The 27,999-nt window shown below is 41.4% G+C and overlaps 2 protein-coding genes across 6 annotated transcripts; one reads left to right on the top strand and one right to left on the bottom strand.

Moving 5' to 3' along the window:
• The first annotated feature begins 16 nt into the window (after positions 1 to 16).
• LOC129127216 (radial spoke head 10 homolog B-like) lies at positions 17 to 15,106 on the top strand. Of its 5 annotated transcripts, none has more exons than XM_077187025.1 (20): positions 17 to 636; positions 1,520 to 1,818; positions 2,521 to 2,596; positions 2,814 to 2,882; positions 3,087 to 3,260; positions 3,770 to 3,855; positions 4,475 to 4,595; positions 5,268 to 5,444; positions 6,123 to 6,264; positions 6,721 to 6,842; positions 7,308 to 7,494; positions 8,181 to 8,289; positions 8,374 to 8,453; positions 8,553 to 8,701; positions 9,486 to 9,593; positions 10,602 to 10,775; positions 11,984 to 12,035; positions 12,542 to 12,652; positions 13,726 to 13,921; positions 14,347 to 15,106. In XM_077187025.1, exons 2-20 carry the CDS (start codon positions 1,550 to 1,552, stop codon positions 14,594 to 14,596), a joined length of 2,652 nt encoding a protein of 883 aa, XP_077043140.1. In that variant the 5' UTR covers positions 17 to 636; positions 1,520 to 1,549; the 3' UTR covers positions 14,597 to 15,106. The 5 variants fall into 5 exon arrangements, with proteins under 5 accessions (XP_077043140.1, XP_077043141.1, XP_077043139.1 ...); XM_077187026.1 differs by having other exon boundaries at positions 552 to 685; XM_077187024.1 differs by having other exon boundaries at positions 599 to 734.
• CCZ1 (CCZ1 vacuolar protein trafficking and biogenesis associated) lies at positions 14,810 to 27,195 on the bottom strand. The gene is made up of 15 exons (XM_054643692.2): positions 26,955 to 27,195; positions 25,276 to 25,373; positions 25,056 to 25,149; positions 24,884 to 24,958; positions 23,818 to 23,865; positions 23,466 to 23,549; positions 21,363 to 21,538; positions 21,055 to 21,136; positions 20,841 to 20,902; positions 20,243 to 20,354; positions 19,623 to 19,656; positions 19,150 to 19,267; positions 17,456 to 17,614; positions 16,273 to 16,400; positions 14,810 to 15,158 (listed from the first exon to the last, which is right to left on the bottom strand). Exons 1-15 carry the CDS (start codon positions 27,051 to 27,053, stop codon positions 15,103 to 15,105), a joined length of 1,425 nt encoding a protein of 474 aa, XP_054499667.1. The 5' UTR covers positions 27,054 to 27,195; the 3' UTR covers positions 14,810 to 15,102.
• Positions 27,196 to 27,999: the final 804 nt, after the last annotated feature.

Here is a 27,999-nt window from a genome sequence, read left to right as displayed (position 1 = left end):
TTGCATTTAATGATTAATTTTCTGTTACCCGTGTTTAAGGCTTGAATAGTTATAAGTCTGGCATCATTACTTTTAATTAGCAAGTTCCAAACTTGTTTTTCAAGAACAGGGATTCTTTTTCTGATAATGAACGGGAAAAAAGCTGTCTCAACAGGCACTGCCAGTCAGGTCAGTCCAAATTCTATCTCAGTACAATCAAAACCGGTAGAAAATGATCTTTTTGAATCAGAAACCATTAAAACAGGTAGCTACGCTCTTCCAGTTCTGTAGGACCAAGATTTGACCCAAGAAATCTGTGTTTATGTATTATGTTCCCTTCACGCTCCATTTGCCGCTGACGCAGCTGTGGCCATGATGCTGCTGCTGTTCCTGCAGTCCGCGCCGCTTCTCCGAGCGACGTGGCAGAGCCGTGCCCGTGGTACCCGCACAGTGTGGCCGGGAACCTTCAGCAAATCGTCCGTGTCCGTGTGGAGCCGAGGTTCCGCAGCCCCGCTCCGCCGGTGCGGAGCCAGCCCGGCCGGGCCCGGGCCCGCGGCGGCCGCGTTGTTATGGCTACGGCAGCGCCGCCGCACTGCGCCTGCGCGGGAGAGAGGGCCCGGCACCGGCCAGGTCCCGCTGCCCCTCAGACCGGGCTCGGTAAGGGCTCGGCACCGGCCAGGTCCCGCTGCCCCTCAGCCAGGGCTCGGTAAGGGCTCGGCACCGGCCAGGTCCCGCTGCCCCTCAGCCAGGGCTCGGTAAGGGCTCGGCACCGGCCAGGTCCCGCTGCCCTTCAGACCGGGCTCGGTAAGGGCTCAGCCCCGGCCCGACCCCGCCGTTCCCCGCTCGGGTGCCGGTGCCGGTTGAGGCTGTCCCTGCCAGGCCTCACCACTGTGGCACTCGCAGGTTCTTGCACAACCAAGCGCTGATACCCGGCTGTGGTAGGACTGCAGCTGTGCAGGCAGTCCTGTGACCTTCAGGTAGCTCTCAACTGGCAAAATAACTACAAGATTTGGTGGTTATGCTGTGCTGTGGTTCAGTCTGCAACTCATAACTTGGAAGCAAATTAAATCAATAAAGTAGTGCAAGTGTAACTTCCCACAACTTTCCTAGTGCATATCGTTGAGAAATGGCTTTCAGCTTTTCAATGTAATTAAATCTAATAGCTAAAAATTGGGTAAAGATGGAGATCTCGGTGTGGCAAAAGTAAGTCTACTGATAACATTTCCATCACAGTGGTTTTGATGGAAGACGTGGAGGTAATTCACAGACATTGCTCCCTGTTAACCCTATGGCCTGCCTGCCACAAGCTGCCACCACTGGCTTGAGAAATTGCTGTTACAGAGATGACTTTTAATACATGCATTTATAAGAATCACAGAAATCCTGGGGTTTGGGGTTTTTTTGGGTTGGTTTTTTTTTTTTTGGTTTTGGGTTGTTTTTTTTTTTTTTTTTGGTAGTTGTCTGTGTTTTGGGATTTTTAACTAGTTTATAGGTTAAAAATATGTACATTAGACAGAAATAAATTTTCTTTTTTAATAAGGGAAGTACACACTGAGACAATTCAGTAGCTATGATAAAAGGCAAGAAGAAAGATGCCAAGAAGAAAGATGCCAAGAAAGATGGTAAGAAGACAGCTGTTGAGAAGTCAGAAGAATCTCTGGGTACCCCAACTGATAGCAGCTTAACAACGCTGGGAGATCTGCGGAGTGACTCACTGGGCGAAGAAACTCCAGCAATTCCAGAGGCACCAGATGAAGAGCCAGAGGTAGAGGAACCACCAGCCCCTCCTGTTACCCCATTCCATGAAGAGCCTGTTCTTGCTCAAGTGATTATTGAAAGGTAAGCTTGTTACACATACAGCAGTGAAGTCAAGAGCTCTCATTTCAGATCTCTGCTGTAGCCAGTGTCATACTAACACTGATTTGAAGGAGAGAATCAGGGTTATTCAGACCTAGTAGCAGTGGCACCTTAGGAGATGTACCTGTGGAATTCTGCTGCCTTGCATCCTAGAGTGCTGCTGGTGCTCTCTGCCTGCCAAAACCCTCATTCTTTTAGCTTGTTCACCTTCAGTGAAGCTTTGTTAAAGTATGCAGATAACTGCTGAAGGAAAATATATCATGTAATGTTAGTTGTTGCTGCCTTTTAATGCTTAAAGCTGCTCATGTCTCTTCAGAATGTCCTAAACTGAGAAAGCAGGTGAATGGCAATGTTAATGAAATCCTTTTGTATTTCAATATGGTGTTTATGTGTATGGTGTTATATACCAGCATGCCTGACTGTAAGGTAGAAAATACTACCAATGTGGGGTTTTTTCTTAATTGAAGGAAATGTGGGTCTGAGGCAACACAATAACTATGTGGAATGTTACAAGGAAGTTTCAAAAAATTGAAAATTTTCTTGTTGTTCATTATTCTACACAAGATGCATCAGCTGACCTGTGTGTAGACCATGGTAAATCAAAGGTCATTTATGATCATTTATGTGATTTAGATCTGTTGGCAGTGACTTGAAATCTTCATCTTTAGTTTGTTTTCTTTGTAGCTATGAAGGTGAACAAGTTGATGAATTCTATGAGGGTGAAGGATTTATATGTTTTGAGGGAGGAAATACATACAAGGTGAGTGTATAAATTTTTTAAAAAAGTAGCAGAGTAAGCTCTCTCTCAAGAGCACTGAGAAGCATTGAAAACTCTGTTTAGTTTCTGACATTAAAACTCCTGATTTGAAACTAGTAGTTGGAGGGGAGTTAACGTGTCATTCTTTTAAAATCTTACAGTCACTGTAGGCTTCAGCTGGGGTAAATGTGCAAATGCTGCTATTCTCTTCATTTTGAAGGGTCTGTTTTCTGAAGGGCGTATGAATGGAGAAGGGACTTACACATGGGCTGATGGAGTCAAGTATGAGGTAAAGTACAGTTTAAGTTATAGCTGAACACAGTTGCACCCACTTAGATGTGCAAATTGAGGGAAGGTGGGTCGGTTGCAGTAATTGGTACAGTGGAGGTGGCAATTGCAGAGCTGTGGCAGTGATTTCAGTCACAAGCCTGACTTGCCCCAGAAGGTTGGGAAACAGAGTCTTGGATTTTAATGTTGTAATTTAATCTTTCAGGGAACATTTGTTAAGAATGTGCCAACGCATTGTGGCCGTTATACCTGGAATGATGGCACTGTTTATGAAGGATCAATCCAAGATGGACTTAGGCATGGATATGGAATTTTCAGGAGTGGTACTCATCCAATTTTTTACACTGGTTTTTGGTGCAATGGCAAAAGACATGGAAAGGTCAGTAAGAACTGAATGAGAGCATGGGCTCCTTCAGGAACAGCAAGTGTTACTGTTCTGTTGTGTGGTCTTATGCTGTGTAGAGATTTGTTTTTCTAGGGAGCTTTTCTGAGGTTGTGAATACAGTTAATGCTGCAGCCATACTGTTGGAAGTAAAAGACTGAATGGGTCAGAAAACTCATCCACCTCAGACTGTGTACTGTAATTAAGATGCCAGGGTTAGCTCTCTTAAAGTGTTTCCAAGAGATTTGAAAAACCAGTAGACTTTGATGTAATGTAATAGGATTTTTCTTTTGAACATTTGGTGTTTTCTAAGGTCTCACCTAATATTAATCAAAAGAGTTTGCTTTCTTTATTTAATTCTATGCCTTCAGTTGCTTTCAGTACAGTGAGTCAAAGTGACCCCAAGTATTAGCACATGAATACAAGCATCATATTATTTGTATGTGGTGTTTTATACAGGTAGATGAATATTTAGGTATTTAAACTGACTGTGCTCTGTGTTTCAGGGTACAATTTATTATGATCAGGAGCAGACCTCCTGGTATGCAGGTGATTGGGTAAACAATGTCAGGGAAGGATGGGGATTCAGACGGTAAATATGATAACACTTCTTCTTACCCTAAACATTTCTTATTTTTGTGTATTATGTTGCAGGTTCTTGTGTTGTTTAAAGTGGTACAAATGCTGTAATTTCATAGTAGTGTGTACCTTCTGCAGTGGAATAAAAACTGTACAAAGTGCTTTATGATAACAAGACAGACCTTTAGAAGTTTATTTTTATGTGCAATATTTCTACTGACCATTCACACAAAGGAATAGCTTAAGACAAAGTCCCAAATCAGCTTTGGTAAACCCCAATTCAGTATTGAAAAACAAACACACTTGGTTGATTTGAGCAGATAAAGCTGCCTTATGAATAAATGACTTATCTGTAGAATTATATATAAACAAATATTGTTAATAGCTATGGCAAAGACTTTTTGGGAAAAAGAGCTGGTTAATACTTTGAGTGATTTCTAAATTAAAAATAGGAGGTAAACAGTGGCTACAATAAAATCTCTGTGTCCATGTCACAGTGAGTCAATTTTCAATTTAATGCTTATATTTAGCCTTAATAAATTATAAATTTATTAGCAATGAGGTTTCACATAAACCTTCCATAAGATCAGCACAGAATTTAGTATGAATTAACTTTTATTGGTTTTTTGCAGCTACAGATCTGGAAATACGTATTTTGGTCAGTGGAAGAAAAATCTACGCCATGGGCATGGAAAAATGATATGGCTGAAAGATAAGCAAGAGTACGAAGGAGAGTGGCAGTGTGGCCTGCAGGTATTAACTCCTTCCCCAGAAACCCTTCTTCAGTTCAGCATCTGTCCACTACTCTATAGGAAAGCTAAATAGGGAGTTTTGTGCAATATCAAAGGAACTTTGTATGATTTTTGCCAGTTGAGATAACAAAAACATGTTCTTTATTGTAAATTGATTCTTATGTAAGCAATATTCAAATTGTTAAAGGATTTTGATTTAGTCTTATAAAATCAAGATTTCATTCCCTAGTGGAAAATATAAACATTTTTCAATTAAAAAAAAGTTAAAGAAGTGTTTGTGACAGCTTGAGCTATGACTTCAGCAGTAGGTTTATGTGGCAGTTTATTTCTCTGTCACCTGTAAAATACCAGACCACACTGCTCCCTCTTGGAAAAGTTTTATGATGGGAGACAACTTTGTGGCACTTTCAGTTCCTTCCATTTATTATTCTGTTTCAAAAAGAAGGTGAGTTACTTGTTCTGTCTTTTCACTCTGCTTAAAATTTAGGAGTCCCTGGTAGAGCTTGCTCAAGGATGTGTTGATGCAGTGCATCCTCTGGGTGCTTCTCCCATGCACCTTTGTAGGATCTCCTTCTGTCCCTGCTTTGAAGTGCTGCAGCCATCAGCTGAGGGATTTATTTCAGAGAATTGCCAAAGTCTGGATCTGTTTTTTAAGCACCCATTTTTTTTTCAGCATGGTTCTGGCATGCACACGTGGTTTTTGAAGAGAATGGAAATGTCGAAGTATTCTCTATGGAATGAGTATGCGGGGAATTTTGTGAAAGGGGAGCGCCATGGACATGGGACATTCCTTTATTCTGATGGAACAATGTACAGTGGAGAGTGGGCACATAATAAGAAGCATGGCAAGGTGAGTATTGGCAGAACTACAGACAGCAGCAGAGCAAACTGTCCTGCTCTGTATGAGAAATCTCTAGATTTCTGTACAGCAAACTTCATTCAGTTTGCAGTGTGGATGGAATCCCCACCCAAAGGGCAGAGAGTCCACTGAAAGCAGCTGGAGTCCTTCCAAGGACACAGGCTGACTCTGTGATTAGATTTATTTTGAGTATACAAAGACATTTATTTCACTGTGGAGATTTTCAGTTCAATAGGTGCATCTGGAGTTTTGCAGTGATTGGTCAGAATTTCACACTTGCAGTATGAGCTAATGGATTTCAACCTGTCCTTGCACAGAGAAGTTCTTAAAACCTCTCATAAAACAAACTTTTGAAAAAACTTTGTTTTTTCAGTGTGGAGTGCCACATATGCATCTAAGGAGTACAAACAAATATTTCTATATGGGGGGGGATATACTTTTCAAAGTCAAACAGATGTATAGTCAGTCCTTTATCCCAACAGTGTACCTATTTAATGGGTGACAAAATGCATTATAAAAGACAGTAGGAAAAATTATTTTGCTCTGTTTTATTTCATATATTGCATTTTAGCCAAGATTCTGAAAAGGAAATTTGACTGAGAGAATTAGTGGTTTGGGGTTTTGATAAATCCTTGTTTTATATTTATATTATAATTAATCTGTCTGCAGGGCATCTTTGTCTCCAAGCATGGTGTTTGCTTTGAAGGAGAGTTTGAAAATGATCGTCCTGTGGAAAGACCTGCTCGTCAAGGGTCTGCTGTGAAAGCCAAGAAGCTGAGAGCCACCAGCCCAAGAAGGCATCTTGGCACTAGTGAGCAGCTTAACAAAACAAATTTTACTTAGTTCACATTTTGTTGTTCCATTTTAGTACAATATGAAATTGTTTGTACATACTCAAGGACCAGACATATTTCCTCAAAGAATTTAGGTAGAAAAGGGAGTTATGGCTTTTGCTTCCATGCTGTGTTTCTGTGAGTGACATGGAGTGAAGTGGCACATCCACACCACATCTTGTAATGAATGGAGCTGTTGTGTGAAAGTTTCACAGCTTTTTTAATGTCTGCATTTCCTTTTGGTTAGGGGCTGATTTGATAGAATTGCTCTTCAGTTGTTCTGCTGTTGGTTGTGCAATCTCTACTTCTTCCTGTGAAGGAATCTATTGTTCCAAGTCAGTAATATAAGAAGGAATAATACACATTTTGTTTTCCTGTGTGTGTATATTGAGCTTTGTTTTAGTTTGTTCTAACTCATTTTATTTGTTTGCTAGAAAGGACCGCAGTCGTTACTGCCGTAGGAAAGATTTCAGTCCTGGGATCAGATATTGATTTGGATGTGTCATCACTGCTTGCCTTCTTCCCAAGGGAAGACAGAGAGAACGAGTCACAGAAAGTATAAGTCTACTGTTTGATACTTTCAGTTTTCCCCTGTATTGTGTTTCATGCTATTTTATTTCTGCTTTATTTGTGTTAAAGTAACGCTTTCCATTAAACAATTATTTGAAAATCTGAAACTTGTGAAAACAGAAAAGCAAAAAGAATGAATAGACAGTATTGCCTCTTCTGAGCTTCCACTAAAAAAGGCCAATTAAAAATATGTTAACCTATCTGGAAGGGCACAGAACAACCAGCTTTAGCTACTCTGAGGTTTGTCTGCTGACAGAGGATGATTTGTTTTTATCAGTCACCAAATCCCTCTGAGTTGAAGCATTACTTTTGAGTGATGCTTTTGTGAACTCTTAGCCAGGGATATGCAAAGTTACAAGGTCAAATAATTATCTGCCCAGTTACAGAATCAATACAAACTGGTCTCTTCTTGCTTTGAGATGATGCTGAAAACATATCCTGCTTTATTTAGATAGAACTGGCTGTGTTGAGGCACATTTCAAAATTGAGAAAAGCCTACTACTTCTACAGTACCTTGGGCTGTGCTTCTTCTGACAGCACTTGCAGCATGACTATGCTGCAGTTTTGGAGGTTTCTGAAGGACTGCAATTTTCATCTCTGCTCCGTAACTCTCGCTGAAATAGATCGACTGTTGAGAGGTTTGTACTCCTGGTGTGCAGGGTAAGGTGTGGGGACTTGGAGAGGCAAATTCTCCTGGCAGCTCAGCTCTGGGAGCTGTGGTCCTGAGTCAGTACCTCTGTCTGTGCCTGTGAGATCTCAGTGGATCAATTTACACTTCTCTGGTCCTTAGGCGAGAAAATACAAAACTAAAATACGACATAAAAAATTGCACTGAAGATCCATCTGTTCAAAATATGTATTCACCCCTGGTCTTGCCATTACTATTTAAGAGAGAGGGGAAAGAATTTTGAGAGAGAAGTAGGAGAAACAAATTTAATTTTTTTCAGTGTTCTTAACTTTGGTTTGCATGTAGTATTTTTTTGTCCTCCATAGAGCCAGTTAATCAATCAAATCCCTTTAGACCTGCCCTGTCCTTAGTATGTGAAGGGTTTAACTCCAACTTTGAATCCCCTTTTATTTCTGTACATGCTGAGTGGATGCAGTTCTAGAAAGAGAATTGGCCAAGATGCAGCTACAGGTGGACAGTTCTCCCTTGAAATTTGTTTGGAAGTGCTGCATTATCTGGTGTGAGTCTTCTGGGAGTGTTGTTACACTGTGATGGGTGCAGATGGAGAGGATAAGAAGGGCTGACAAATCAATATGCCTATAAGCATTTGAATGTACATGAGAACAGTAGGAATTTGTTTTTCTAAACATTTTTCAGGTGATCAATCACCTAAGGACATACATGATCTAAGTGATATATTACTGTTCAGAACATTTGTATGCTACCTTGTTCACCTGGCATTTCACATCTATCATGAAAAGTGCAAGTAAGTTCCATCTTTTAGTGAAATTTATTTCAGTGTAATCGGTTGGAATCTTCCCAGACAAGAGTGTTTTTGTTTCACCTGTAGAGATGAAGTTCCTCATCTGCAGAAGTGTTTCTTAGAAATGATGTCCAGGAATGTTCTGCCCTCTGCCTGTTGTGTCCAAGGTAAGCAATGCTATTTCTTCTCTGCAGAATTCATTAATTAGTATCACATCCATTGCAGTTTTATTCTTAATGTTATTTTTTCCCAATTAATTTTGAAAGGTATCTTATATTCTGGTGGAGAATTCTCATCTTTTGCCATGAACTACCTTGAGAAATGCTGGGAAATATATGAAGATTTTTGTAGACCATGTCCCAGACCTCCATTTGACTCCACAGTGAAGCTGAGGCAATTCCTCTGGATGCTGGATGTAATAATCTAATTTTGTTTTGTTCTGTGTGATTAGATGTGCTTTCTTTGTTCAGTTTATATGAGCCTTTTGAAATAGTCCCTGTGGCTTCTGCTCAGTTGAAAAGGTGGGAGTGAGGTGATTTGTGCCAACTGTCCAAGGAGCAGTAAAGGAATAGTTGTTCTACTGTTATTTATGCACTTTTTTAAGATTTGAATTTAATTTTTTACTCTTATCAAATCCTAGACAAATGTGTTTAAGGGAATATATATATTTTTTCTGATCCCCACTGTGTCTCCCTCTGCCCCCTCTATAAAATGTAAATATGAACATGTCCTATTGTTAGAACTCAAAGACTGACAGCTACTGAAATAACACCATAAACCATTTCAATAATGGATTTACTACAAAAAGAGCATGAGATTCTTTACTAAAATTCAGTAATTTGGGGACAGATCAAGATTACTATGAAGGTAGAGAACAATTCCCCCTGACATGCCTAGGGTTTGGGTGCTTCACTTTATAAATCTGAGCATTTTCATGAAGAAAAGATTGGATGGCAAAACTGTAATTTTTTTGTATTTTTGTGTATGAACTTTCTCAGGCTCTTTTGTAACACTGCTTTTGCTGTCTAGGGAAAATTCCCATTGGCTTCAATGGGACTAGAATTTCTGCTGTTAATTACAAAAGTGGAAGTATCCTTTGAAATCTAGAAATTTTGGCAAAGGCTTGAAAGGGAGGTGGATTAGGGCCATGTGGGGCATGCTTTAAGTGCTGTTAACATGTGATATTTATCCTTACCCAGGATTTTAAACTTCTCAGTGAACAATTAACTGCTCCAAGAGTTCTGGAAATATTTGTCAAAGTTGGTGCCTCTGTACCTGGTATTTATGGTGTCAACCTGGAGCTGGAGGTGTGTATGGAAAATAAAATACAGTTCATTGCTACAGGAACAATTAAAATTGCTTTTAAGAACTGCTGTGAATGCTGTCCTACCTGCTGGAGCAGGAGGAAAAGGAATTATTTTGTTAAAAAAAACAGAGTAAAACTTAAGCCCCTATTTGTCGTCCTTTGTTCTGACTCTATCTTTTAGTTTAGTTCATGTACTTCTGTGTTTTTCTTAAGTACCTCATCTTAGCACAGTCTCAGCATACTTGACCATTCAGAAAGGTCCTTAGGAGTGCCATAATCCATGCAGGGAAATAAATCCCCTTTCCAGTGGAGGGCTGGTAGTGACAGTTCTGTCCCTGGGGAGCTGCCTGACAATGTGGATTAAGCACTGCACTGAGGCTGCTAAGGTGGATCAGTAATTAAGATGTGAACCCACTGATCTTGAAAATCTGGTGATGCAAGAAACCTGATTAGTGACATGTGAGGTGCTGCCACCTCAGTGGCTCTTGTGCTGCCTCAGAACTGGCCTAGTACAGAGGGTTTTCACCCTTCAAGAATGAACTCTTACTTAGCAACAGTCTCTTCTAAATGACATAACTGAATTTGTGTTAAACAGGACCTGATAAACTGAACACACAGTGGAAGTCTTACTAAGGAATCCATTATAAACTCACCCAAGGTTTCTGGCAGCATCCCATGCAATTAAAATATGATGTTTTAGGTAACAGCTGTAGTTGTGAGTTACTTGTTAGAGAAATATCTCATAGCTCCAGATACAGCAAAAATCAGTGCAGTGCTTCAGCTCAATATGACTTGTATGAAGTGTAACACATCATATCCTCTCCTGATTTTTTTGAGCTTTGTTTCTTTTCAGTTTTTCTTCAGAAAAAGGGATGTTGGACTAGATAAATGAAACCAGGGGGACTTCACTACCACTTCTGAGTTCTTTGCTTGCTCGGGTACATAGGCCTGTTAATGAAGAGATTTTGTAAAAATTAACTCATTTACCACTGCCTTTGTTTTACTCTAGATGATTTTTCTGGAATTTTTTGAATCTCTTCTTGAATGTGCATTGGTGTATGTTACTGAGGATATGATCCTGAAGAAAGAAGCTCAAGATAATAAGAAAAGAAGTAGCTTTGAAATCAAGGAGCTCTCCAAGGACACCTCAGCTGTGTCTCTCACAGAACATTCTCCATCCCAGGTAAAGCTGATGCAGACCTGTTCAATGTTGTTATGTGTCCACTGAGAGAGTGAAGTCAGGCCCTGAAATGTTGTTTCCTGACCATGGAAACCAATTTCCCCTTTTTGCATAAACAAATACTTGATTGGGTCCTTCTGCTTTTTCTGTTTGTTGGTACCTTCAATTTTAACATCAGTGTAGACAGTTTTAATATATTTGCACATTTTCCTAGATAAGTGTAAGCACACATAGAGTACTTCTGAAGGGGAACTGACAGATTGGTTGGCTGGTGAAAGATATGTCTCTTCTGCATTAAGCTGAATGTCTAAAATTGGCCTGGAAAAATGGCATTTTTATGCCAGCTGCTGTATGTAGCAAGCCTTGCTGTTTGCCCACAGTTGAGCTGTCCTCTTTTTCTCTTTACTAAACTTCAGAATAAGGATTTTGTAGGTTGTGAGATGCTGCCTGTGACACTGGTACAATTTGTATATACAGAGTAGTTGAAGGCATGAATTAGATTTATTATTTGGAATTATGCACCAGATGAAAGTATTTTTATTAATTCAAGGAGTATTCACAAGCATAATTTCACAGCCTCTGTGAGCCAGTAGTGCCACTGTACACCACCACTTCCCATTCTTTAGCCAGTTGTACCCACCCTATGCACCCATTCCCTTGCAGCATCACTGCAAGCAGTGACACAGCTGCACAGTGAAGTGGTCCAGTTAAAATAGTAAAAAAAAAAAAAGAAAAAAAATCTTAATTTAAATGTTCTGAGGCTAAAATTTTTCTTGTGTTACATTTCATTAGTGCAGCAGAAGTGTAATTGGTACAGACATAACTGATGACATTTCTGAGGCAGCTGAGCTCTGCACTCAGGAGCAGATGAACAAAAATGAACAGCATGTAGAGCAACATGTAAGAACTGAGGAACAGGACAAAGAACAGGAGCTTTCATTTTCTGTAGTGCTGTCTTTCCCTAGCTCTGAAATAGGATAATCCTGCTGGCCTGGCTGGTATGGAAGGTGAAGGTTACCTGGAAATACTTGAAAAGGTGCAACACTCCTGCAATAGAAATATCTTGAGATCAGCATGATTGCAGGATGCATTTGGCTGGCAGAATGCTTTGGAGATGGGAATTTGCATGACTCAAAGGGACTTGGGATTTCACTTTGGGATTTGAACACAGGCCCAGACATTCAGTAACTGAATATAAAACTTCTTGCCAGCCACCGAGACCAGGTGAAGACACAGAGCTTGCTCCTCAACCTTCTCTACTGGGTGAGTACTGTATAAAGTGACCATAAAACTATCAAGTGGCTTGAGGAGATTCACTTTTCCTGCAGCTTTCAAAACAATTAAACAGGAGCTGATCATGGAAACAGGTGATGTATTGCAGTCACAGAGGGCAGCTCCATTCAGTTTGGCAATTATGACAAAGTTTATGTTTAGCTTTCCATGCCTGCTGTACACAGATGGCTGGGCAAGTTGGAATCTCTAAATTTTCTATGCTTTTTAATTAAAAGCTATCACTTTTTCCTTAAAAATATTTTTAAATCTTTATCCTGTTCTGTCCCACTCATGTGGGCATGGAAACAGGAGCTTGAACTCTGCATTGTGCCTTCATTAGAAACAAACCTTTCATCATTTCAGAAGTATTTTAACCACAGGTCTGACTTTCAGGGCAGATGACAACCTGTATTTGTTTGTGCTGAAGATCAAACTTGGAATTTCATGCTCAGGATTAAAGGATGAGTAATTTTAATTTTCTTTCTTTGCAATATCAGAAACTCTTCTGTCATTTCCCATAACTCCTGGAGAAAGCAAAGATGATGTGTCATTGCCCAACAAGGATGTAAAAGAAGAACAAGATTCCTGTCCAGAAAAGGAATTGATAGGTAAAACAATCCTACTGTTTTAGGACTTAGCACACACACACAAATCTCTTGTAGCTCTTGAATTGTGAAGTTTTATTTGTATAGGCAGATTTCAGCTTGTCACAAGAGGGCAGTAAATGAGCATTAATTCTGGAGGTAGATTTTTTAAAATTTAAAATATTTTTTAAAATAAAATAAAACTTCATAATTAAATAAGACATTTAAGTACTGACTTACTAAGTTTCCCCAATTTTAAAATGCTACATTTTATTTGCAGGGCATCTCTAAGCTGTAATCTGTATTTACTCTATGAGAAGCTCAAGCTGCCAGCCTGTCTGCAGAGTGTCTTGGACAAATAAAATGTATTACTGCCACTGTAATGTCCTGCTGCTTCACCTTAAAATAAGAATTATTATTAGTGGCATGCCCCCACTGGCTGGGATAAGATGCCTTATGTTAGGACAGGCCAACATTCAGGCAGGAGAGATGTTCAGTAAGAGCACTTTGATGAGGGTTGTAGTTTTCTGTACCATCTTCCTTCCAGCTGATTAGCAGATCTCATCTGGGTTGGTTTTTGTGTTTGTTAAATGTTTTCTGCTGCTACAGAACTCAAATCCAAGGACAGAGGCAGACAAGGATCTTCATGTAGTCATCAGCTCTTTTGCTGAAATCTGATGGGTGAAATGTTACACGTCTGGGAAACCATTCAGGGCCATCAGCTGGGCCTGGCCTGTTCCCTGACATGACAAGGGACACTGGCACACCCTCTGTCCTTTCAGGTGGTCATGTTTGTTCATCCCTTCCCCCGTGCACAGGAGGCACAGATACTGAACTGTCATCAGGTTACTGCAGAAGACTCTTAGCACAGGATTAAAGAGAAGAGTTAATTAATTGTCTTTTTGTGCCATTCCCAGGGCCAGGTCACTGAAGCCACCCCCATTCAGTTCCAGGTGTCTCACACCTTTCATCCTCTCTACCATGCAGAAGAAGCCAGACCTTCCCTTTGCAGTGTCAGAGCTGAAATATTGTAGTCCAAAGCACATTTGAAATAGAAGTGCCCTGCTAAATAAACATGTTTAATTTACATCCTGCAGATGAAGCAAAAGAAGATAAAGATGAACAAAAGGAGCTGTGTAGTTTCCGGATGTGTCAGGTGGAAATCTTTTTCACAACTAAGTTGTTCCCTGCTTTTGAGCGTGAAATAGTGCTGAGAGATAAAATAAAAGAAAAAAAAGAACAGGATGCTGAATTAGCTGAGCTGAGAAAGATCCAGGCTGAGGAGCTGGAAAGGTGAGTGTTGAATCTTGTCTGACAGTACTGTTATCCTTTATTTTCCACTAGCAAAATTACTGAAAATGAGAGGTGTGTTCAAGAAAGTAATATAGCTTACTGTAGCTGGAAAACAAACTCCCACAGGTTTCATTAGTAACACACAGAATGTACCTCATGTGCTTTCTGCTACTGGCTGGAGTAACAACTACAGGCTGCTTTCAGGTTCCAAACATGGCTCTGGTATTTCCTGGCACTTGGTTCTTGCTCTGTGCAAAGGCAGTTAAGACATATTTGGACTTGAGGGGGTAATTAGGGACTTTCTGCTCCTCTACACTGTGGCAGTTTATGCTGCTCATACTCTGACTAGAGCTGGAGTTGTTTAGCCAGAGGAAACCTGTCTCCCTTCTCTTACAGTACCTTAAATTCAAATTTTGTTCATGCAGACTTATTGCTGAAAAAGAAGAAGAAGAAGAGGCAAGAAAGCAAGAAGCAGCTGCATTACAGGAGAGTGTCAGGCTCAGGGAACGAGCCTCATCATCTTGGGAGACACTCCTGTCCTGGAGAAGCCTCCAGCTGAAAAAAGAGGCCTCCAGGAGAGAACCCTCACCAACAAAAAGAGGCTCACGAGGCAGTGAATCCAAGGCAGCACCCACAGGTACCAAGGCAACTGCTGACAAAAAGAAAAAGAAATAAATCCTCTGCTGGGAACTGCTGAAGCTTCAAGCAAGTACTCTTCAAATAAAGGAAAAAAAAACCAAAACCAAACCAAAACAACCCCAGAAGACCCACACTTGTAGGAAGCTGTAAGAATGGCTCAACTGTATGCTGGTTTCAGAGGGAGCAGCCTTTTACACCAGAGTTTGGGTAAACTAGCAGAAGTTACACAATGCAAATGAACACAGATGCTTCTAAAGTGTAACAATTATTAGTTTTATTTTTCAGCAAAATATTCACATAACATATCAGAATGGAATGGTACAGATGAGTTCAGACTGGTTTTTAATTAGTTTGGACATAAACATTTTTAAAATTTAAAAATTTTATGGTCAGAGTTTACAGATTTTAGTAGAAATTTTGATTCTTACAAAGCAAGTATTGCTTTACTATTGTCATTATTCCAGTCAATAATATGACTAATAACTTCTCAAGTTGAACAAGTGCCTGACATTGACAGCTTCAATAAATCAGCCCTTTGCAGATCAATCCAAGAAGAAAATATTATTAAACTGTGTTGCACAAAGTTTCTTCACTTCTTCTGTTAAAAAAAAACAAACAAAAAAACCCCATCAGTATTGTATTTTACAGAAAGCTCCTGAAGAAAAACCCTGGGGATTGTCATGGAGAACATAATAAAACTCAAACAGAAAAAGCCCTAAGAGTTTCTAATGTAGAAACACATTTAATATTACTCTCTCTTCAGTAGGAGAAAGTCAAGTCTGATGTTTCCCACTGTCTGAAAGTGGTTGAAGTGTAAATGATGGGCCTCTCATCCAACACTGCAACAGCAGCAGACTTGGCTTAACATAGAGTTAAGGGAAGTATATTACAAGCCCTTTTCTGAGAAAGGAGGAATTAGGAGATTCTGTTACAGTAAATCAAGTCTGCAAAACTTTTGCTTTGTATTATTTGGTAGACTGATAAACTTCCTAGGTTTATCAGGCACAGAAACCCTCCCTCACTGTTTCTCTGTGGTAGGTTTGATGCTGAAAGACAGTTACAGAGAGATTGCCAAGTTACACAGCTCATTCCTCTTTTTAAAATGCTGCTAGCAACATTTTTAAATGTTGCTTTACCTGGATGAATGAATGAATGAATTCTTTCCCATTGTCTAAACTAGCACATTGCCTCCTGTTAGAATGGAGAGCCCTAGCATTGCTGCAAGACTCAAACAGAGTTTTAGACAAATAGCAATGTATAAGCTTATTGCATCTTGATGTTAATTCTCACTCTTAGTCCTAGTAAATCATTCTCAAAGCCACATTAGAAACAAGACAGCAATGGATGAGGATCACTGACAGGACAGCCACAATGTGTAAGTAACTAACCCTGCATCACTGACAAATAGATGTAAATATATTCATCTCTCATCTGTAATAACTTTTTAAATTATGCCTAAACTAAGCTCACAGTGTTGTTCTCTATTATCTGAAGGAGGAAGAATGACTGATTAATAATTAAGAATGCCTGCTGAATATTTATGCAGTCCTTTCACAGCTGGTAGGAGGCAGACTAAAACCTTAGGCAAACTCACCAGCTCCATCAAAGATCAGTCCCTCTCTGGATTTCTCATGAGATGGGTTGTATTACTTCTCTAGGGACACACATTTTAGGAATAACTGTATTTCAAGGTAATAAGAAGCAATCCTTACCATTAACTTCAATCAGATTTACATTTTTTTGATTCAAAATAACATATAGTTCTCGCTGGTCAGACTTTTTCCCAACTACCCAGTAATCGCTCATTGCCTTCACAATAATTTCCTCGTCTTCATCAACTCTGAAAGAAGTTTTAAAAAATAAAGAAGGTGGCAGCAAGATCATCTTCAACAACTTTATCAGTAATTGTTAGGACAGCTCAATGTCAGAATAGTACAGTATCAAAGAAAACAGCAGTTTTTGGCCAGCATTCAGTCCAGGTCAAAGGCTTCAGAAATGGCTGCTCAGGACATGCCCAAATGTGTCAATCAGTAATTTTTTCATTAGCCAAACACTGCAGTGAAAACACTGAGGAAAACACATCTGCTCCTTTCTGGTAAGGACACACTTGACAGGATGAGGATTTGCTGCACAGGGACCAAACACTGAAAGCTGGAGCTGGGTTGGTGATACTAAGCTTTCACAGAACTGGTAAACCTAGACCTAAACTATGCTGAACAACTGGATGTCCTCTATAAAGCTGTCACCAACCCAGTACTTCCATAATATGGTGAAACGCACTTTCTTCATTTAGAGAAAAATGGAAACCTTGTCCTTAAGCATAGTGGGAAAACAGCTTGTTGCTAATTAGATTAGGGGCATCCCAATCATTCAGCATTGTCATGTTCTTTCCTAACTTCTGTAGTGACAGAGGGGCTCTCCCACCTTGCAGGATGATACCCACTGGCTAAAGGCACTTACCTTCTCTATCAGCAGGGCTGCAGTAACTGCAAGGGTTGCATTTCATCCTTTGTCTCAGCTCTAGAAGCCACCAGCTGTGTCAGCTGTGTCAGGGCAGGTATGACACAAGCAGAAGCAGGTGTCCCTGTCCTTTGCACTGCTTTCCCAGATTAGACAGACTCTTGTGCTTCCCATCCCATTTTCTATGACTACTCTAAAGCCTCCAATAAATGGGATATTCTCTTTGATAGAGCCCCTGGCCCCTCTTAATTTTTTGTTTGGTTTTTTGTTTTTTGGTTTTTTTTTTTTTTAAGATGGACTACTTCTAACCAGCACAAAATACCAAATATGAATAGCCAGCCATCAACAAAAAGACTGGAAAGGGCCACTCCTTTGCAAAGAAAAGAAATCTGCTTGACAGTAGGAGTTACAGACTATTTAACAGTCAAGCATTACCTGGAGAAGTCACTGTTGATGTCACCGAGAATCTTCATGAGGTCAGGGTGAACAGATGCAAGTGATACACTGGGTGTTTTCCTCATGTGAATGGTACTTTTCTCTGCCAGGTTCATGTGATTGAAATAGATAAACTTAAATTGAGGTTCCTTCTCAGCTCTAGGAAGATTAAAAAAAAAAAATATGGGACTTGTGAATACCAACATGCTCTAAAAGCAGAGGCTTTCCAGAGACTGGGTAGTGAGCCAGTGCAAAGCTAACTTACACAGCCTGGACTTATCTCCACACTGAAGAGACCTGTGGGACTGGAATTCATTTTAACACAGTTTAAAAAAACAGAAGACAACCAAGCCTGCAGAACCAGCCAGTATTTTCCCTTCTGCCACTCAGGCTGCCAGTAAACACACACAGGGGAGTCTGAAGGCCTTGCCCCACTTCAGAATAGTAATTAATTTGCATTTTTCTAATGAGCTGTTTTTTCCTGGCCCCATTTTGTTCCTGCTGCTCTCCCTTATGCCAGTCAAAGCTGATTTGAATGGATCCTGGGTCTTTAATTTGAGCAATAAGTCATCTTCTATTCATGTTTTTGTTATTTGTTACAACCAAGAGAACAAACTCTTTCTTGATCCAGGCAATTAGATTTCCCCCCACATCATTTGTGTGGGCCAAGCAAGAGACTATTTTCAAACCCCTGCCTTGGCAGTCTTCCTCTATTTCCTTTTTACAAAGTTAATATTAAAAACCTAGAGCTGTAATTTTTTGTAGAAGTCACAACACACTCAGACTGACCAAAAACTGGCTGCAGCAAGTGGTACTTGAGGCAATGGATTATTTAGAAGCAGAAGATACTGTGATGACACCGCTCACCTTAGCAAACCACCAGATACCCCTGCTCTCTGTCACCCACATGCATTAGTGCCAAGGAACTGTATCATGTTTTCAGGACACCATGGCATTAAAATTTCAAAGAGTTAAAGCTGCCAAAGCCAGTCCCAGATGACATCTAAAAACCCCAAGTTTAATGATTTAGTAGACTGGCACAATTTCAAGCACACCCTATTCTATCCTGTGCGATTTTGCTGATTTGGGATGGTACCACTGACTGAGTCCACTCACACATCTATCTTTGATTGAATTACTTTTACATTGCCATATGGGTTATTGCTCCTGCTTCCTAACTAACAGATCTATCAAAAAATAAATGCAATTTTATTGCAAGTCAGCTGTAGTTCTAAGTGAAGGATATTTTCTAAAGCATTAGCATTCTTTTTCTTTTGACTGTTTTTTGCCCCTCAAGTAGCTTAGTACCCTCAGGTACCTCAGTCCTGCAAAATAGAAAAATAAAAGACCTTTTTTCCCCTCACCTACTATACGTGGCAGCACTTCAAGAAGCAGTAATTCTGGAAAAGTCCTCAACAGTAAAGCTTCCACTGCAACCAAGTAACTTACTCAGTAAAATTCCCATTTCAGCCAGACAATAAACATGTGTTCCTAAATTAGTAACACCTATTGTTCCTTCAGGGAGACCCAAATATGCAATAACATGCACTTTATAAACACTTAAGATGCAGAAAAGTAGACAAGCATTGCTTGAAGTACACCCTTAACGCTTTCAAAATTTGGGCTCATTATTTAAGCAGTTCATTTAATCTAACTTTTCACCAACTACTGAGGAAAAGAAGTGTGGTACAAACCCTGATATTCTCTTGTTGATGTTGTATTGTTCACATATGTCTGATGCCAACACCGTGAGCTGAGGCCCCACAATGCTGTCCAGTTTTCTGCAAAACTCCAGGGTGGGTGGAATTGAAGCTGTGTCAGGCAGAGAAAAGGCAGAGGTGAGATTCTCTTCCCACAGCTGAAGGTAAAGTTTCTGCAGTTGATTTCTTTAAACATCAGTGAGAGTCCAAGGACAAATTTCTCCCACAATTAAAACCTCAGGGGTAAATTTGAATATGGCTAACTGAAGCAGTATTTAGTCATTTTATTGTGTAAAATGAGTTACTTGAACCACTGGAACAAAGATAAAAGACTGAAAAAGCACTCATGAAAAAGAGACTCAAATAAAAAATTAATATAAGTATTTTTCAAGAGTAAAACAAGCTGCATGTCAAAGTATTTTACATATAAAAGTCTTGGCAAATAATTGATGCTAATAGGTACTTACCATCAATCATAAAGCAGACAGCTGCACTCATTGCCTGGAACAAAACAAAAAGCCATTTATAACAGATTACTTTCACTAACTCAAATAAATGACAATACTTCAGAGAGGTCAAACACAGGTAAGAAGAGATTTGAAAATCTTTTTTAAAGGTAACACTTCAATAGGATAACCTTTTGGCAGTTCTGCACAACACAGGTAGCTATGATTTTAAAATTCAGCTATGATTTAAAATTCAGTTAACTGTTAAGGTTGTAGGGGAAAGATAAAACTTGGTAAAATGCATTTTATACAAAGATATCTGCAAGAAACTCCCATTTAATGTAAGAACAAATTTATTTATTTTTAATTGATTAATCCCATATAAAGCAAGGCATGAAATCACTTAAAGCAACTGAAGGCTGGTATTTTGTTTGAATAAAACAAAATAATTGTTTGTTTCGTCAGGGTACAGAGAGGGGAGAAGAGAATTCAGGCTTTAAAGCTTGTTTCTAGAAATGCCAGTTTTCTGTCTCTTATTAATGCACCTTTCTATACAATTCCTAAGTACTTCACATCATTGTCACCTTCACTGCATGGAGATTCCTAATTCTGAGGAGTAATTGCAGAGGAAGCTGTAATACCTTATACACAATTAAGTGAAGCTCTTCATAAGTGTCATCAGTGTTAACAAATATTTTGGGGAAACGGCATTTTGTTTCTGGATCATTAAGATTTAAAGGTCCAGTAAGAAACCTAGAAAATAATTCAACAAGTCAGATGTGATGAATACTTGTATTTCAGTTTCTTGAATTTAAAAAATGTTCTCCAAACTTGCAATTAGGAGTTCTCATGATTAAGGATGTCCAAACCCACAATTATGCAAAATAATGTTGCCCACTTGCTTAAGTACAGAATTCCTCACTGACATGCAGAGTCCAGAGGAAGAACAGAGAGATAAATCCTAGATTAAACTACACCTTTGACTGAAAAGAAATGACTGGAACAATTCCCATGTTTGTCATACATTAAGAACAATGGGAAGAAACATAAATCTGCAGTAATGTTAATGAAGCATTTTCTCTTTTTTCCAAGGGTCAGGTTTTACATTTGCAGCAATGATTGTGTGACCCTCTGGAATGAACTGTGTGTGGAATGTGTACTCAAAACACACACACTCCTCCCAAATGCTTTGCCCAGGGGGGAAGAAGCAGTAGATGGTGACAGTAAAGCAAGACCTACCTTCCATAGTGCTGGAGATTTCCTGGCATTTCAGCACGTATTGGAGAATCTCTTCCTGCTAACTGAGGGGAAAAAAACATACAGGAAAAACCAGCTTAGAGCCAGAGAGAGGAGAGATTTCTCTTTGGTATTTTAGCCTTTAGTACAGGTAAACAGGAAGAAAACACCAAAACCACCCAACTACCTTGCCCCTCAAAACTCCCAGCCCAGCTACCTCAGGCTCCATGTGCCTTGGAAACAGAGATGTCGTGAGATATTTGTACAAAATTCTCATGTCATCTTGCTCCAGTCCACTCCTAGAACATTGTGGGGAAAAAGAAGCAAATTATGTTTGTGCTGCAGTTCAGATCACACATTTTCCTCTAATTAGCTCAGACCAATGCCTTTCTTACTGAGGGTAGCCTGGCTCATGTTTTCTCATTTTCATCCAACTCTGTCACTCATTTAAAAGCCTCTCTATTATGGCATTTACTCATAGGATTAGAAATTGAAGAAACACAAAAGAATTATTGAGGTACCTACCAGATAAGCTGGTCATTGTAGAGAAATGCAGTGTACTTGACTATGTTCAGGCTTTCTTCCATCCTGTTAATAAATGACTGAATTTTCAAGTAAGTCATTTTATCCAGTGGAAAGAAGCTGATTCCACAAAACACATCCAGCAGATCACAAGACTGTAAGTGCAGCGTCTGCAAGTACTGAGAGAACAACGACAGTTGGCTTTTAGAATTCAGAAAACTGCCAAGGGGTAGATTTAAAGGACAAATTTGAGTCTCATCTCCAACAATGTGGACTAAAAATCAAAGAAAAAAAATTCCTTCCAGTGCTACTTGTCTGACACACTCGTTCATGTGGGGACAGACTTTTTACAAGAGTTTTGGACTGAAGGAAGCTCAATTTAGGTTGGACATGAGAAAGTTTTTTACAGTGAGGGTGCTCACACACTGGCACAGCTTGCCCAGAGAGGTGGTGACTGCCCCATCCCCTGAAACATTCACAGCCAGGCTGGACAAAGCTCTGAGTAATCTGATCTAGTTGAAGATGTCTGCTCATAGCAGGGGCTGGCCTAGATGACCTTTAGGGTACCTTCCTACCCAAACCACTCTGTGATTCTATGTGGGAGTGCATGAATGTGATTCCAGGCATCACTTTGCTTTTATTTAATCATTATGAAAACAGCTTTCAAGGAAAGTTGAAGATCTTTTGAGAGAATAAGCAAGCAAAGCCTATCTTACTGATATTTAATTTAGATTCAGTTGTAGAAATAGGAACAGATGCTTTCAATGTGTAATGGAATAAATAATTTCCATTATTCACTTTCTTGATAGACTGTAACCTTTAGCACGAGATTTCAAATGCTCTGACAAGTGGTCTGTGGAAGATGCTTTATCCAATGGCTCCCTCTACAGTCACTTCACATTACTGAATGCCCACAAGAAACACAGACCAACAGGGTGACAGATCTCTGTCACAGCTTGTGAGCCTCTCTGTTTTAGCAATAAAAATTTATTACTTTCTTTTTTGCAAAGGTCTACTTTTAATTTAGTCTGGACAGCAGCACACACAGGCTCATCATGGTACTCCTTGTGCCAGTGGTGTTTATTCTGGAGTCTACCACAAGTCTCACAAAAAACAAGCGAGACCCTCCCCAAATCCCCAAGAAAAGCCTGTACTTTTGTTTACACTGTCGCATTGTGCCATTCTAAAAATCTGCTAAAAGAACAAAATTTTAAACACCATTGCATAGTGTCTACACTCCATCATTATCAGAGATCTCAATACCACAAAAGCACAAACTGCTGACAGCAGTCCTGTTTCCTTGCTTGCAAACAAGAAAAATGGGGGCAGGCACTTTTCAAGTGTGATGAAACTTTTCATGTAGGAACTCAAAATTCTGCCAGATGAGACTACTCAGTCAGTTACTTTATGTGAAAAATAGGTTTTGCCTTTCATCCTTTCACTAAAACATTAGCTATGAAATGACAGTCTGAAGACCACTTATAATGCATGCAATATTTCCTGAAGCCTTCCTAGGATTGGCTACTAATTCCACAGAGGGGGTGGAGTAGGGGGCAGAACTTAAAAAATTCATCTATTCACTATTTCACAGTACTAAAGGACTTTAAGCATGCAGGTTGTGGAATCTCCACCCCTGGATGTTTTCAGGTCTCAACCACCCAAAGCACTGGGCAGGAGAGTTTAAATTCAGTGGTACCCTGCTTTGAGTAGGAGGCTGAACTGGATGACCTCCCCAAATTCCTTCTAACCTCAATGAATTCCCAACAGTCACTCCAATAGGTCTGTACAAACTGTTATCACAGTAACCAATTCAAGCATTAAAGCAGAACTTTGAAAGAAGGAACACAATTCCATCAGAAAGAAGATCCAACAGTTAAGCTGTTCCATCAAGTCATAACCACACTTGTGGTTCAGCTCCACTTAAAGAACCCACTCTGTCAGAAAAAGCAGGAAGTATTTGACAAAGTGAGTAACCACATACTTTGTGTTGACTCTACATCTTTTCCACTGCCTGTGTTTTATAGTGACATTGCTGCCACTTTTTCTTTTTTTGTGTTTTATTTCCAGTGCAGAATCACAGTATGTGCATGAAAAATGAGGTCTTACCCGATGGAAGAATTTCTCTAGTCTCTCCTTTAGCACTTTCACCCCCCCATCTTCCATGGCTCTCAGGAATGTGCCATTGAAAAGCTAACAGTTTAAAGAGAAAAAAAATCAGTTAATTGGTTAATCATTTACAGTAATTTCTTGTAACTTGGTTATGAATATAGATTACAACACAACTCCCAATTCTTAACATACTCCAAATCAATCCAAAAGTATCCCTTCTTTAATGAAAAAACATTTAGATTTGCAGAGTCCAGGTATAAATGGCAGCAGAGGCAAGAATTTATGTGTGGTTGAAGTATCTCATGCTCTTGTCTTGTAGAAGGCCTTGGGCCCCCAGTGTTAACCCTACCTTGTACATGCTGTAGCACTGCTGGAGGACTGAGCTATAAACCTTGTCCTGCAGGAGAGAGAGCAGCACATCAGTAGGAGCAGAGGCAGAATTATAAGAATTTTGGCTGAGTGAGACATAGCATGTGTTTTCAAAGAGCCAGCAAAGACACAAATCGGAGAAATCAAGCTCTGAAAAGTTCAATGGCATTGTCAGTCAGCATCTAGAAATATCTCTGTGCTTATAAAGTATGATTTCAATAAAGGGAGTCCCTTCCCCCATCACATTTAGTACCAAAAGCACCTTCAGAACTCATGCCAAGGATTCCAGTTACAAACAGTGCCCTTCCCTGAGGCCAGTGGTCAGTGAAAATGATCCTCTTTCTGATGGCTCTCTTCATCCAAATCAAAGGCTGAACAATGTGGGACACTAGAGCAGGTTTTATGGGGCTGAGATCTTAACCCAGATCAAAAAAAGGCTATTTTATCTGGCAAAATAGAGCCCCTAGGACTCCAATCCTTTTCTTAGGACACAGAGAGGAACAAAAGTAATGCACACTGCAATGAACAGGGGCAGGATAACCAACCAGCTCTCCCACCCTGCCAAATACCCTTCCTGTATACAACTGAACAGACATATTGATTCTGCAGCTTGGACAAGAAATCCAATCATAGCTATGAGCTTTTTTGGTTTTCCAGATTACTAGTAAATATTACTAGCAGTCTTAAGAAAGTAATGACATGTATACTGGCACCTAATAAAAATACACAGATTTAAGAACTTAATTAAACAAACAGATCCTAAGAAATATTCACCTACTCCAGGCTAAAAGTCTCACAGCTGTATATTTCACCAGTGTTTATTGAATCATCTTGAACTGTTCTCTGGATAATTCTCTATCTTGTGCTCTTCTTTAAACTTTACTGAAAAGTACTTTGCCATTTTTCCATTTATGAAGATAGGTATAGATAGATATGAAATGAATTTGACAGCAGTTCAAGAAGAATTAAAGTAAGATATTTCTGGATGGAAGTACTCTCAAAAATACAACATAACTCATTAAAAAAAAAGGAAAGTTCATAATTACCAGCAATTCTTCCTCCTGATATTCATAGACTGGCTTTCCATCCTTGTGTTTTTCTATGATGGGATTCCGTACAACCTAGGAAGTGGAGCAGGCTGGTATTAGACAATGCAGAATGCATTGAGAACATTGCAGGATGGTGGTTTAGGAACATGCATATCACGTGCATAAGTACCATGACCATCCAGAAGTTTTCTTCAGGTTCATGGAAAAATTGTCTATTCTTCTGTGTATGTAGGGATTTTGCAGGTTTTGTTGGGCTAAAGGTCCTGAAAAGAAAACATATAAGTAGATATAGGTATTTATACACACTCACAACAAGAAAACATATAACTGAGATATTTAAAATACAGTGCTTGTGCCAAAACAATCACCCATGCAATCAGAATTCCTACCTCGTGAACTGCACTATAGCTTCACACAGCCCCACATTTCTAATTTTTTCATTCTTTTCTACTTCATTTGGATGATAGAAGAGAATCTTCTTTTCTTCCTAAAATTTGAAAAAAGAATCCAAGCAAATGCATTTTAACAAAATCAAAGAATATTGAGTTCATGGTTTGCTTGTTTTTTAATCCCTTAATAACCTAGGCAGAATTTTATTTTGTACCAAAATGGGCTTCTGTAATAATGGATAAAAGGTATATTAAACACACTTAGGCAGTCAATCATCCCATGATATGCCGAAGGACCTTGTAAATTGAAGGCTATTGATATCACAGGCCCCAGTTACTTCTGGGCCTGTTCAAAGCAAGGCAAGCTTCAAAGCCAGCTCAAAGCATGACAAGCTTCAAAGGCAGCTCAGATTGCTCCAGGCCTTGTCCAGTCATGTGTTCAATACCTCCAGAGATGGGAATCCCACAACTTTCCAGCCCTCCTCTGATGTTAGATCACTTCACCTTGAAGAATTTTTTTTCTATCTCATCAGAATTTCCCTCCATCCATCCTCATTCTTTCACTTCAAGAACCAAACTCCATCATCTACCACCATCCTTCAGGCAGGTGAGACTGCCCTCTGCCCCCTTTCCACATCGTCTCTCCTCCAGAATGCACAAATGCAGTTATCAAAGGCTCCTCTGGTACACCACAGACTGCACCCCCTGACTGACTCAGGGCTTCTCCACTAGGCTATTTCAGTTTGCCAGTATTTTTCCTACTCTGGGAATCCCTGGAAGAGCACAGCACCCACTGTGCTGGCCAGAGGGGAAGCATTGGCTTGGCTGGACCTGCTGAGCCACCCTCCCTCCCACAGCCACCAGCGCTCACTGCTGATTCACGTAGGACCTGTTGTTCACGGACTCCCTGGTCCTGTTTTGCAGAGCTGCTCCCAACCAGCCACGGTGAGCCAGATGATTCCACCCCACACACGGGGCTCTGCTGACTCCAGAGGTTCCTGCCGGCCCAGGCCCCAGCTCGTTGGGGGTCCCTCCGAGCCGCACCTCATCCTCCAGCAGAACAACAGCTTCCCCCGGGCCGGAGTCACCGGGAACGTGCTGAGGGCACGCTCAGCCTCCTCAGCCTCTCACTGCTCTGGATGTAAGTACTTGCTCTGTTCAGAAACTATGAAAGCTGAGCATGAACCACACAGCACGCTGTTACCTAAAGTTACAGACTAGAGCTTCTTGACTCTCCTTACTAAGGGACACAATGGCGAATAAACACTAGCAGTAACTTGACTGGACCTAAGTTAAATAGTAACCTTTCTACTATATTGTAGCTACGTCGAGAAAGATTTTTAGACAAAGTTAAAGCATCGACAAAACAGCTGCTGACTGTCCAGCTCCCCATCTACAACATTCGCCCGGCTGCTGACAACACCTCTGTTCCAGTTTCTTTTCGGTGTGAGGCAGTGACAGACCCCAATGGGAGCGGCAGTCGTCCCCGGCCCCGCGGGTACCCAGTGCCGGGTAGGGATACGGCGGCCGCGGGCCGGGAAAGCCGCAGCTGCCACGGCCTTTGTCCAGGGCCGCTCCGCAGGGACAGCGCCGAGCCCGCACACGCTGCGGCCCGGCCTCGGGGACGGAGGGACCGCCGCGCCTTCCGCGCATCCCCGGGCGCGACATCCCCCCGGTACCTCTCCCTCTTTGGGCCCCAGCTTGGGGTTGTAGATGAAGAAACTGAGAAGGGTCGGAGCGAGCTGCTTCTCCTGGCCGGCCGCCCCCGCCGCCGCCATCCTGAGCCTGGGGCCAGCAGCCGCCAGACACCATCGGGGATCGGCCCGAGGCCGCCGCGGCACCGGCCCCGCCGCGCTTCCAGCGGCCCCGGCCCGGCCGCGGTTCCGCCTCCGCGCCCCGGAAGCGCAGCAGCAGCGGGGAAGTGCTCCCGGCCCGGGCGCTCCGCAGCGCCCCCAACGGCGGCCGCGGGAACGGCGGGAGAGGGAGCCCGTGCCCGGCGTTCCCTCAGCCGGAGCCAGTCTGTGCCCGGCGTTCCCTCAGCCGCAGCCTGCCTGTGCCTGGCGTTCCCTCAGCCGCAGCCTGCCTGTGCCCGGCGTTCCCTCAGCCGGAGCCTGCCTGTGCCTGGCGTTCCCTCAGCCGGAGCCAGTCTGTGCCCGGCGTTCCCTCAGCCGGAGCCTGCCTGTTCCCGGCGCTCCCTCAGCCGGAGCTTGTGCCCCGTGTTCCCTCAGCCGGGGGTCCGTGCCCGGCGTTCCCTCAGCCGGGGGGCCGTGCCCGGCGTTCCCTCAGGTAGAGGCCGTGCCCGGTGTTCCCTCAGCCGGGGGCCGTGCCCGGCGTTCCCTCAGCCAGGGCCGGGCCCGGTCGGGACCGCGATTCCTGCTGGGGTCCCGGTCCCGCTCAGCCCCCCCGGCAGCCGCTCGCAGGCCGAGAGCTCCGGCCGGTGGGCCCGGGGGCTCCGCGGTGCCCCGGCCATTGCGCCCTGTTCGAAGCGCGGAACCACGAGCGGTTCACTCCCCTCTGGCTCGTTCGGAGCTGCCCGGCAGCAGCAAAAAGTAGAAGCGCTTTATTTTTAGAGGTAGAATCCGAGATTTGAACGATGAAATCAAGTTTGAGTAAATTGAAGGAATTGGCATGCAGCATCACTTAGTTCAGGTAATCCTTTCGCCATAAGTAGAGATATTATGTCTATTCTGATTGTTTTTACATTTTCCCTCAGGCACATTTAAG

This window comes from Agelaius phoeniceus, chromosome 16 (assembly GCF_051311805.1).
Source record: "Agelaius phoeniceus isolate bAgePho1 chromosome 16, bAgePho1.hap1, whole genome shotgun sequence".
NCBI classification, from domain to species: Eukaryota; Metazoa; Chordata; class Aves; order Passeriformes; family Icteridae; genus Agelaius; species Agelaius phoeniceus.
Note: the sequence above shows the minus strand (reverse complement) of the source record. Positions and strands in the feature narration are given on the sequence as shown.

What these genes read in the sequence shown, in the direction of transcription:
- LOC129127216 (XM_077187025.1), top strand. Translation starts at nt 1,550, where the DNA reads ATGATAAAAGGCAAGAAGAAAGATGCCAAGAAGAAAGATGCCAAGAAA. An exon ending in CTCTGCCTGTTGTGTCCAAG is followed by an intron (nt 8,454 to 8,552) that starts GTAAGCAATGCT and finishes TAATTTTGAAAG; the next exon opens with GTATCTTATATTCTGGTGGA. An exon ending in CAGGCTGAGGAGCTGGAAAG is followed by an intron (nt 13,922 to 14,346) that starts GTGAGTGTTGAA and finishes TTGTTCATGCAG; the next exon opens with ACTTATTGCTGAAAAAGAAG.
- CCZ1 (XM_054643692.2), bottom strand. Translation starts at nt 27,053, where the DNA reads ATGGCGGCGGCGGGGGCGGCCGGCCAGGAGAAGCAGCTCGCTCCGACC. An exon ending in AAAACTTCTGGATGGTCATG is followed by an intron (nt 24,959 to 25,055) that starts GTACTTATGCAC and finishes TCCACTTCCTAG; the next exon opens with GTTGTACGGAATCCCATCAT. An exon ending in ATCAGGAGGAAGAATTGCTG is followed by an intron (nt 23,866 to 24,883) that starts GTAATTATGAAC and finishes TCTCTCCTGCAG; the next exon opens with GACAAGGTTTATAGCTCAGT.